Source organism: Netta rufina (assembly GCF_964035555.1).
Source record: "Netta rufina genome assembly, chromosome: 4".
Taxonomy (NCBI): Eukaryota; Metazoa; Chordata; class Aves; order Anseriformes; family Anatidae; genus Netta; species Netta rufina.
Window position 1 is genome coordinate 39,764,233 of NC_140127.1, and position 12,761 is coordinate 39,776,993.

General features: G+C 35.4%; 1 protein-coding gene across 3 annotated transcripts in view; it reads right to left on the reverse strand.

Moving 5' to 3' along the window:
• Positions 1–451: 451 nt before the first annotated feature.
• PCDH10 (protocadherin 10) overlaps positions 452–12,761 on the reverse strand; it is a gene marked incomplete at both ends in the record, with an annotated part of 33,218 nt that continues 20,908 nt past the window's right edge. Inside the window, 2 exons of one of the 3 annotated variants that reach the window (XM_084285832.1) lie at positions 5,954–5,988; positions 7,938–8,030. In XM_084285832.1, coding sequence (XP_084141958.1) covers positions 5,954–5,988; positions 7,938–8,030 — 128 coding nt within the window. Of the gene's footprint in view, positions 499–5,953; positions 5,989–7,937; positions 8,031–12,761 lie in introns of those variants that run through there. The other 2 variants (XM_084285833.1, XM_084285834.1) reach the window with 2 other exon arrangements.

The window sequence follows — 12,761 nt, forward strand, 5'->3', positions numbered from 1 at the left end:
GGATAGAATGTCCTTATTCCTACAGCTGTGTACAGATAACATCCTCCAAAGCTCAATATGCCCTGCTAGGAAAATTATGGAATGACAGGACTGAGAAGCTAGTTCATGCCTTTTCTTTGAGGCAAGTTTAAGTACACTTACATCATCCCTGACAGGTATTTTTTGAAATATTCATGAAATCCTTTAATGAAGGTGGTTTCAGAACCTTCCCTATTTCAGCTTATGGATATAGATTCCTCTGTAATATTCAATCTAAATATTTTCCCACAAGTTCAGTTTGCTTTTTGTCCGATACGGAAATCAGAATCCGTAGACATTTGTATCACATATGCTTCAAGGAAGAGGCAAATACAAAAGGCTAATGTTTAAAGGCATTTACATACCTATCATTGCAGACAGGCACCTAGTAGCATGACAGATGAAATACATGGAGATGCTGAACAATTCAATTTCAGTGAGAAATGGCTAGATGCATAGATGCATCAGGTATCTTTCCCACTAACACATATAATTAGGGAAGAGATTGAACCTTTCCTGACATACACACTTCTCAGAACTTCTCTTGGGACATGACAGCTAAGTACCATTTTCTAATGTGGCTTAAACCTCATGTCATCAAATGTTACCATACTGGAATTCACAGTGATCTAGGGAAATCAGCAAAAGTCTAAATACTTTGGGAGCCTAGGGTGTAGTACTTAAAACCTTTCTGTTCCTCTGCAGTTCTGTATCCTATCATTATTCCCTCTGAGACTCTCCCAATGAACTCAGAAGGATGTTTGTGTATACATGGACCAAAGTCTCTATTGAGGAAAGGAAAGGAAAGGAAAGGAAAGGAAAGGAAAGGAAAGGAAAGGAAAGGAAAGGAAAGGAAAGGAAAGGAAAGGAAAGGAAAGGAAAGGAAAGGAAAGGAAAGGAAAGGAAAGGAAAGGAAAGGAAAGGACATATGAAGATGTGTATACTACATACATAGTTCACTGAAGGAGTTCAGTTATGGAAATGAATGACATGGTTTGATATGGTTAGGTCTTTCAGAAAAAAAAAAATCTATGCAAATGTGAAGGCAGTTTTATCAAACAAAAATACTTCACTGACTATGAAAAAAGAAAACAAATATTTTTTTCCTTCCCAAAGACTGAAAATAAACATTACAGTATGCCAGTATGCGTCTACAACTGAAGAGATACTTGGAAATAAGGAAAAAACAGTTCCATGGAGGACAAAGACTTGCTTTTAAAGCAGAAACAACAATTTAACAGGCTTTACGTGAAGGATATGTCAAAAAATTCATTGCTGTTCTTCATAAAACTAACAAGGCATGTAGGTGACTAAAAGCCCCACTACCTACAGCTAGAGAAACATTCCACTATTATTGTTTGCTCAAATCAATAGCCATTCTTGGCACTAGTTTGTGTGTTTTCTATGGCATATACATTTTTAAAAGGATCCCCCAAATAGTTTATAGTTACACAAATGTGCTAGAAATATGCATTAGAAGTGTTTAAGAATGATATTTTGGTAAGAGTAGTGAAATTAACTCCAGAGCTCAGTCCAGCTGTTTGAACAGAGAGCTCCCACAAATTGATCAGGAGTCTTGTTTGGCTCCTTAGCCGGATGGTTTCCATACGAATAATTTATCTAGCTTCTAGAAACTGGCATTATAAACAAACAAACAAAAATAATGACAAAAGGAAGAAAACCAGACTCAATAACCACATAGTAGTGGCTAAAATCTGCTTCTCACACATTTATCCTGTGGTAGCACTGGTGGGGATATCAGAATTCATACGTAACAGCATGATCCAAATTCAACTGCAATCAATGAGAGCATTTTTTGTTGTCTTAATACTGGATTGTCCCTAGGCATTTGTTCAAATTTGGCTAGACATTGTTTGACAATACAGTGTTGTATCATTTGTTTTCAATATTTGACAGATACTAAGATACAGTGGGAAAAAAAAATACAAAAAAAGGGAAAAAAAGAAAAAGAAAAAGAAAAAACATTTTACTAGATTTTTACATTTAGTAAATGGTACTTAAGCTCCATGGACATGAACATAACTTGTAACTTTACCTTTGAAAGTTTACCATTTTCAATCTTTCATAGAAAAGAAATGCTCTAAGATACCATTTCAAACCATATAATTGATACAGAACATAAAGATTATATGCAAGGGCTTAATCCTTTTCCCAGCAGAGATGGTAGCCAACCCCTTTTAAACTCCCATGGGAGAAGGGTCAGCTGAGAATGTGCCATGTTCCTAATTTCAAACCTCTCTTGTGATAAAAGAGTCAACAGTTTGGCTTGTACTTTGCCTTTGTAATTTGAACTATCAATAACTATTCCTAGCCACAAGAGAAATATTTTATGCAATATATTTGTATAGTTTCACAAAACTATGTCAGAGAGATGCGCGCGTTTGTGTGTGTGTATGTATGTATGTATGCATATTTATGAGTTTGGGATGATTTTCTTAAAATACTTAACTTCACTTACATTATATTTTACACTGCAAAATGTACAGACACCCAGTGTTCTTTTTAACAACATATACAGGTGAGCTTATAGAGCCTTATAAAAGATTTTGTGATTCCAAATTAAAAACCATAGAAATATAATCAAAATAATGGAGAGTGATTTATACCTCTGATAGTACATAGCGCTCATTCTGGTAATATTGACAGCTGCATCTTTGGCATTGAAAAATCATTACAACTTTTAGACAAAATGTTGTTGCTTACAGCTTTTTTTTTTTTTTTTAAACAAGAAAAACAGGATTGACCAAAATACGAATATTGGGGAAGTACTACTAAAGGTTTATTTTATTTTTGTTTTCAGCAAGGATAGCTTAGGAACCCTGAATTACCTTCTCACTTTAGTGTATGGTGTAGACTGTATGAATCCATTTAAAAATCAACTAAGTTGTACCACATTTTTCGGAAAATTATATATAATATAATATATATATATTTTATATTTATTTAGAAGCTTTGAAATAGTACAGTAAACACTTTGCAACACGGTGTATAAACTACAGAATGTCTTTGATAATTTTGTGGGTCCTCAGATTAACAACATTTTTGAGACCCACGGGTGAAAAGAACATGATCACAATCTCTCTTGTAAAGTTGGAATAGTTTGGGGAACACTTGATCACACAAAAATAATATAAAACAGTCAAGTTTAAAACAGTGATATTGCATTTATAATGCACATTTCTTTTATCTGTACGATTGGCTTCTTGTGGTGAATATAAACATCTAAAGGGCTCAGTGACATTTTGGAGAGAGAAAGATATATAGTGCTGTAAACAGGCACACACTGATCAGAGAGGCAAGATCAGTTGCCTCTGAAGTTTCTACAGTTCTACACATTTCAACTCATTTCTCAGGCCTGCTGAGAGCAATTAGGTCCTATTGTTGGCCATGATGTCTCCAACAGCACACAAATCCTTCAGTTAGACAGAACTGGATGGCCAAGATAATGAAGTTGAAAGTTGATGCTTTTTGTTGGTCGACTTTTGTGCAAATCATGCTGCTTCAGGTAAGTCCTGTAGAAGTGACTAGCATATCCTTTTCCGTGCTGCAGAAAAGAAAGAAAGACACTTCTGAGAGAAAAAGGAAAAAAATCAGTCTCCAACAGTTCTTAGGTTTAGTATTTCTTAGGGTGTAGAGAAACAATCAAAACTTGTCACAAACTGCCGCTTAATGTTCCCATTGTAGCAAACAGTTTAACGTTGATTCACTTTTCAGAGAAAAGTCTTTTTGAGGCTTGATAGTCTGAAAACCAAACTTCACATGCTGTTTTATTATTCTGTCTAACATGTCAGGGCAAGCATTCCAGTGTGCCTATGCAGCACCAGTACAAGAATATGGCAAATAGTCAGACTCGCAGGTTCATTACTACTGGAATTTCCAAGCCTATTTTTTCCTAGTTCATCTTGTTATTTGCAGCAAGATCTAGAATCCCCCAGATTCAGAAGCCGGTTTTCATTCCCTTTCAAAGTGAACCATTATCCTCATCACCAAATGACCCTTTAGTCTGGTTTGACAGAGAGATGAAAAAATGGTGCATTAGTGCTACAATTCAAATTTCAGCATTTACTGTCAGCCTGTAAATTAACTCATGTTACACAGATGAAGAAGGTCAATGCATTAGCAAACCCACCAGCTAATCCACCAGCTGTGCTAGCTATATTACCTCAAGACATCGGCTATTTTAACTGTAATTGGGAGCAAAGGTAACAAATGATTTGTACTAGCATTCAGAAAGACCCTGGGTTAAATTCTGATCTCAGTTACACATGAAGTCGAGACGAGGAACTGGCTCACTTGCTGAAGTATTGTTATTACTGCTATCACCATCATCTGCATCATCATTATTACTGTTTAGGAAAGCTGCAATAATAAAATCAGCTTTTACCTTAGCTCCAAATCAACCAAATTTTCTACCTGAAATTCAGTATATTTCTGGCCATGAAGTGTTACAACTAAAATAATAGGAATCTTAACTTCATAATGAATCCTTGAATTAAGTTATTCATATATACATGTTGATGCTTGCATGCGAACTACACAAATACATCCAGTCTCCGTTCCATTTAATGAAAATATACATTAGCCATATTACTCACTATATACATACATTCACCAGTAAATATATGCAATTTATCTACTGTATCACAATGAAGTCGGATTACTTACAGGAAAATGTTAACATGGGTGTTATGTGTTTTTTTGATCTAGCCTGCCTATCCCATAGGATGCATGCAGAAAAATGTGACAAACATTTATTTGTAAGCTATTTGTTCAATATAGAGACACCTGCCAGATGTGTTATTAACAGTAAAATTAAAACATCTAATATATTCTGGTCTCGATGTTTCAATTCTGTAGCAAATTAGTAGATGAATGTGAAAGGATTTTTAAAAGCTCCTGCAAGATTTTAACACTGGTTAAGATTAATGAGACAGAACCTTCATGACCTTTTGCTGCTGTATATGATCAGACCAATCGAGTTTATAGACAATTTTATAAGTATCTTTTTAAAATATAACAAGAAACAATAATTCCAGTAATAGTAATAGCAGTAACAAGATCTATATTTGATCTTCAACACCTTCTCCAAAAGCTCATTAGTAATCTCACTTCTCTTGTAAATAGGTAAGCAGAGTATCTAGATTGCAGTCCGCCATTGAGGACCTCATACTGCAGTACAGGCACAGTAGCACTCTCACGGGATCTATGTACACGGACATGCGGCACTGCTCTTCTCCTCCTCCTCCTGCCTGCCACAGCGCATTGGGGTTACTGACCTAGCACCTGAGTTACACAGCAAAATCTGTTTGTCTAGGATTTTCTTTTGCATAACACAGAGAGTGAGCTACTTGATGGGTTTAATATTTTGCCATGTAAATCAGTACATTTTTAATACATTATTTTTTTTATTAATGTTCTTATATTACAAAATAATCAAGCCACTTTATAAAAATAACTAAATTTTACTCGTCAGGGTGCAGAACACCTGTACTCTCCCCACCTACAAAAACACTTGACCCAAAACCTAACATATCTGCCAATAAACAAAATGCATTGGATTTCGAGAGTGAATTTTGTCCTCTGCGTTTTTTTTGTTTTATTTTTTTTTTTTGTTTTTGCTCAGAAATTTATGTGCAAGAAAATCTCTCCATGCCTATACCAGTTTCCGTCCTTTTACAGATGGGGAATATAAGTCAGAGAGGTTAAATGGAAAGGAGGATGGACTTCGCTTAAAACAAAGGGCAGTAAAAGTTCTGGTCTATTTCTGGTTCTGTGTGTGTGCATGCATGTGTGCTCATAAGTAAACTTGAAGAAACGCTAAGCCTCTCTGCATCACAATTTCTCCATCTGTAAAATGGGAATAATATTGCTTACCTATCTCCTAGAGGTGCAGGAAGGTTTAAATCACTATTCTTTATAATCCACTTTGAGATCCAGAGATGGCAAACGCTATAGAAATGGAAGTATCAGAGTCAGTGTAAGAGCTGGAACAAGAACACCATAATTTCTGGTGCCTAATTCTCCTCTGAGATCCCAGCTCTCTCTTTCATCCCTATTTTCTTTCTTGTTGCAAACTCCCAAACCAAGTGCATAGGGAAGTTTCAAGTCTGTGCGAGTATGGATGTTAGAAAAAGGGTTTTAATGATGAGCTGTTTCCTAATTTCGTTAATGTAATTATACTTTTTTTTTTTTTAAATATATTCTAACAGTGTTTGAGACGAACAAGATGATTAAATAATCACAAGCATTCCAATTAAAATTCTTAGGGTACGTGATTTATGCTGTACTGACTATTGATTCTTCTCCAAAGACCTTAACAAAGGTTTTGAGAGTTACAGTAAGAATGCTTAATGCATAAAATTTGTATAGAATTTCAATAAAAACAGGAAATAGAACACAGCAAAAATACATTAAGATTCAATTGTCCCTCCATACGCATTAGTAAGTCTCAGCGGTGAGCTAGTTCTGTGCAGGCTGATGAGAGAAGACACGTAAAGAGATCAGTGGTAGATGAACAGAAAAAGAAATGAAAAACACTAACGTACGAAACAGAAAATAGAAAATAAAATATGCAATGATTATTCCTAGCTTATGGATCAGAAACAAACAGAAAATACTGTAAAGCCCTTATATCTTCCTTTCCCTCGGTTGTGAATCATCCTATTACATCCAAACTTGATGTCAGACTACTTACAGCCATGAATACAGTTATATACATTTCCTCTTCTGGCAATCCCTAGAAGGGATTGTTTGTACTTGGAAGACCTTCAAACTCTCTGATTAAAAGAGTTTTCCTGCTTAGCATTGCTAGATAATTTAACTAGGACAGAGAAAGGGCCCACTGCTTCCCTCCACTGCTGGCAACTGAAGCAGCAAAAGAAGACACATGCTGTACCTTTTATAACTATTGTCACTTTCTCTGTACTATATTTAGAAGCTCCATAATGTCCCACAGTATTATATCTGCAGTAACAGAACGACTGCAGTGTTCCCCCAAGTGCCAACAGTCTAAAGATCCCAATGAATCCCTAGCTAATAAAATCTCCAAAGGGTATGGAATGCCATATATGCTGCTGCTGTTATGGAAACATCACTGATCCCCCTCCACACAGGAGAAAGAAGACACTTCAACCTAGAAGAGTCCTCTTTAAAACAAATAAAGCTATGTAACTGGAGAGTAGGGGGAAAAAAACAGTATGTAAACTGTCATCTTGCTATTGCAGATCCAAATTCTCTAAGCTAGCACAATAACCAAGTGTTATTTAACTTCCCGTGGGCGTTCAGATAGGCTTCTATGCAAGCACTCAATGCATTTTTTCTCTTTAGGGTCCTCTGCATAAGATGTGTGCCTCACAATGTCATGTTTATGCAGATCAGGGGGCCCCCACGCAACTGATACAGATTACAGAAGGCTGTAATCTCCTTGTATACCACTAAGAAATAGCCCAGCTATTCAGGCTGTACAGTGAGTACCTTGTGCTTGAAGAATAATTTTTAAAGCAATTAATTACCTCAGATACATTATGGAAATGTCAGTTTTAAATTTGCATTAACTTTAACTTTCTTCATATTTTTATGGTTTGCTTTACTGTCTATATGCTAGTTATATTGGATGAAATATTGCCCTTCACTAAGTCCCACTGGCACCGACAGAGCCAGGAGCGGCAAATACTAGTGACAAGCAACAGGCTGCAAATTCAACATACCTGTTCTGACTCAGCCCAACTGAATAGAAAACGCAATTTTGGTAGTGGTAGAAGGTATCCTATACAAAACAACCTGGCTGTTTCAGTGGAGCTCTAATTTAGCTCCACTGGTTGCTCTAATCAGCAACCACATTTTTGGAAAGAAGTCAAGAAGTGAACGGGAATGCAGAGTAACTACTATAGCTCCCTCACCCTTTGTAGTGGTGTATCCAGGTAAAGGGTGAGACACACGGCTGGGGCTGAGGGATGTAGGATGGGGAAGATTACTCTGCTGCGACCCATGTTCTGTGGATAAAAAAGTATTCCAGTCATTGCAGGTCTCAATTAAGTATCTTTTGCAATCCATGAAGTCTTTTTTTTTTTTTTTTTTAATCAACTATTATTCAAAGTAGTATTTTTAAGCATTGCTAATAAAATTTATGAAAACTCAATTAATGGCATTATAAGAGATTGACTTAACCAGTCCAATTGTACTTTGGTACACAAATATGAAAATAATAATTTTATCAGATATCTTTTCCTCATGAATTAGTCTTTTTTTTTTTCTCTATCAAATCCTTAGTTAAGAGTTAAGTGCTTCATACCTATACACTCTGTAGAGCACACTTGCACAAAGTAACTGGTGTTCTAGATGCCCATGTTACATTTTACCCATTTTATGTGTTTTTATTAACTCTGCATTTTATCAAATAGTTGGAAAAAAATGGAAAATGGAACATACTTACTTTTGTACCTTAAAAGAAAAAAAGGCCAACTCTGCCCTAATGTCAGCGAGTCAGTTGGTTCTAGTGGCCATTGTTTATGTGCTTATGTATACATGCATATGTAAAATACGTGATAAGTTTGAAGACTCTTACAGACCTACAAGGGAGTTAGCCAAGAATGAGGCCACTTTCTGTCTGGCCATTACTGACAGCTGATAGATAAGCGAGGCAAGAAGAAGCTCTTGCATGCAAACATATAAACAGAATTTGTCTCTAATAAAGACTCATGACTGAAATACTCTTTATGGGATATGCAAAACACAAAATATAAATAGTTTCTAAAATAAACTAGCACCATTTGGACTGACATGCACAATTACTCAGATTTCACCTCAAATCAAAATAAATTGTGAGTGTTAGGTCTTCAGGCTGTGAATAAATGAAGTAGGCCAAAATGCAAGAGTTTAGCAATTCTTGCAGTGAATCTTTGCTGGAAAGGTATTTGCCTTTATTTAAGCACACTCCACAGCCCATTAGAATCTATCCTTCGAGAATTTGTCTTTACTTCTGGAACAAAGATGATTATGCCAAAGACCTATCTTTCACATTTAGTAAGCAATGTGACCACACACATTGTCCTTCCTTTTGTCTTGCATTAAATGCATTATACATTTCCCTGCCCGTATTCATTTAAATCAATTCAACAGACGCTGATTCCCAGCCAAGTCAAATTTGACAATGGTGGATACTGCATTGACCATAATCTAGTGAATATGACAAATAATATTATCTTTTCCATGAAAAGGGGGAAAGGGTCTTGTCCTTTGCACTTAAATACAAGTGTTACTTTTCAAATTTGAACATAGTTTTGAATTGTCTATCAACAACTTAAACAAATTACCATTCCTTTTTTTTTTTTGGAAAAAGTTTATTGCCCAAATTTCTGACTGATGAACCTTGCCACTTCCATTAGCTTCATTTCAAGATCTGAAAATACATGCTTAGTAAAATTATTTCCCTATTTTTGAGATGTTTCTGATCTTTGGTGCCCACGTACTTCTGGAAGTATGCTGACACCACCAGGAGTTCTTTGAACATGTCTTTGTGAATATTTCGGTATGACAAACAGGCTTCTTGATACAGTTTTTGACACTTCATGACAGTCATTGAAATGTTTCTTTGGTGCTATTGAGTGCCCTGAGATTTACATTCTACCTGGACTCAGCTGAGTCTCTGGAAAATAAAAAGGACAAAAAAAAAAAAAAGAAAAAAGAACTACAGTTCTTAAGAATTGGTATTCAAGTCCCAATTCACATAAAGGAATGTTTAGCACTATCCTCAGAAATAGGCTTAAGTTTAAGCACTGGCCTTAATCAACATATATATTACTTTAAGTATGTGATTAGGGATTTTCTTTTGAATCAAGTAATGTTTTTTGTCATCAATGTTCTGTGGCAATAAGATATTTTTATTTTATTTTCTGTGCTAAATGCTGACAAATTTTTTTCACTGCTAGGAACAGCCCAGTGACATAGTACACGTCAGATTTGATTTATCTCTGGTTCCCATTATTTACTGCCAAAACAATGCTTTTTAGTTACTACAATGCAGTATAGAAAGTGCTAAGGTATATTCTATAATGTACCATAGAGACAACAAAGTCAGTTTTTGCACAAGACAGAGTAAGAACAAGAAAGCCTCTCCATCTTTCTACTTTATTACAACTGTATTATCTACCTGAAAACAATGAAGATGATACATGACATCACCTTGCAGTCAGAGAATCGTGGAACATTTCATTTTTAAGAGTTCTTATAATTATGTGTTGTATTAGGATGGATTAAATAACTCCTAAATTATTTATGATGTATGTCATACAAATTCCCTATGAAGATTCTCCATCAACTCATTCTAATTGCATGTGTTCTCCTAGCAAATTAACTTTCTTCCCAATTCCCTTTAACCTAATACTTTTGGTACTATCCTTAGTAATACCTGTATTTGATTCCTTTAAAAAAAAAAAATAATAAGATTTGCTTATGTATTTGTATGCAACTATCACTTCTCCTCAAATCTTTTCTCCTTCCTCCATTTTTTTTCAGAACTCAACATTTTATTGTACTCTCCTGAAATCCACACTAAAATGTCTTTAAGCTGACAAGCCTGAAAATGAGCATGTCAGTTTGAGAGTTAAGCAATGCAGAATACACTGAATGTTGACTACAATGAGACTTAGAATTTTCAGTGCACTGGGAAGAAGAAGAGAGATATAACACAGTCCTTCTAAATTGTTCTTAAGTGCCTAAGTTCTCTACAGATTCAAGTGAAAAGCATACATATATAAGTTGCAATTTGGTGGCCTTCAGAGGTGCCTAGATTAATCACATTGAATTGTGCCTGAAATAATTAAGTTTACTTGTTCTGACACTAGGTAACATGCATTACAGTATTACATCAACATCATGCACTGTATTCCTATCTAATTTATCTTTGTCATTATGTTTTTTCTACCACCTCTCTTACCTGGTAGTATTAGGATTTGGCAGGTACATGCCCTCTCTTTTTGTGAACGTTTTATTTCCCATTGAACTAAGCACAGTACTTTACGCTGTCTTTCATGAGTAGCACTCAGATTTCAGAGAGTTCTTCCCAGTTTGCCAAGATAATATATTTAAGTACATCATATAAACTTCTTGCAATCCTTTCAAAACTTCTCTTATTCAAAAAGACATATTGGCACAGTTTCTAGCTTTTAATGCAGTGTGCCCTTGACTATTCTTTGTTACAATACCACTAGAACAGAATGATTTATGTCCACATTACTAAAACTTCTCAGTCATATATGGGGGCTATATACTCTGATCACATTCAATCTGCTTTCAGGAATGGTCCCTGGCCCTCATTCTCACATACGCCATGCCCAGAACTTGTTAGGGAAGAGAGCTAGTAGACACAAGCCAAAGGCACTGCGGAGAGTGCAAGGGTATCATCCATAACATCCCAGTTGGGAAGGACCCTGTTTTAATTAGTTAGAAGCAATAAGCCATACTGGACATCAAATATACTGCAAATACAGAACCACAATGCTTTATCTCAAGTTGAGCAGAAAAAAGTTACTCCTGCATTTGTTTGTGAGCAAGAATTTTTTCAGATCTCACTCCCTATCAATACCACTGCTATATGCAGCTACATTCAATTGTCACTTAAATGCCAAATTGAAAATAGATGGATGTCAAATTAAAGCACAAATAGGCGACTAAGAAAGTGACAAAGTGACAGAATGTTACTCTGACATAAGATGAATCTACAATATCAGCATCTATAAAATTCCTTATGAATTAAAAAAAAAAAAAAAGTTGTATTTAAGCAGTTTCATAATAAATCCTTTTCCAGTTCTAAATGTAACCATGATGCTGAAGGTGAAAAAATAAAGTCAGGGGACTCAGCTTACTTACTAAAACAGGAGTCCATGATCCCTATAGCTTCCTTAGTGAATCTAGTCTGCAACCATTTTTTCTAACCAAATCACTCCTGTGAAAATATCATGTAATATAATACCATTTACACATGTAAAAGATTCATGTGTATGCAAGAAATGATTGATTTACTCTTGCAACTCATATATGCACATAATTTTCAGGCAGAACTTAAGAATCAAGTTCACCATGTCCACAATATTTTCTTCAACCAATAAGTACTATTATCCTATCAAATGAAGAGATTAAATTATTTTAGCACAGTTTGAATTTTTAGTGAAAACACATTGCTTATTATTCATGATATTTAGTTCTTCCAGCAATTTACTAGCTATAGAAGTTAAAAATTATATTCTGATCGTCCATCTCCTCCTTTCTGTCTTACAAGAAGCTACCAAATATGTAATTTTTCACTCTTCTGACTTTGCCATACCACGTTTCTAAAACAAATTAAATACATTGACAGGTACATCCCACCAGCAGTCATCTTACTGCTCGCCTGAAACTGTGGATTCTCAGTGCCTAGCGTACAAATAGAGCTGTTTACAGGCTTGCCAGAAAAATGGCAACACTGATCCCTATAGTGTGCTTGTTCAAACACGATAGATGCTGTCCCTTCTTTTCCTATTTGTTTCATTCTTTAAATGGTTTTCCCTATTTTTTGTCCTTTGGTCAAGAAAAAATTAAGAAGGGATGCCCTCTAAAATTAAGGCAGTGGAAATGAAAGCAGAAAATTTATTTTGTCCAGGAAAAGAGCATGAAATAAGAATAATTTCCTCTGCTGCGCTGCCCAAGGAGTTTGTAAGAGAGGAAAGCAGAGAGGAAAAGACTTCTCT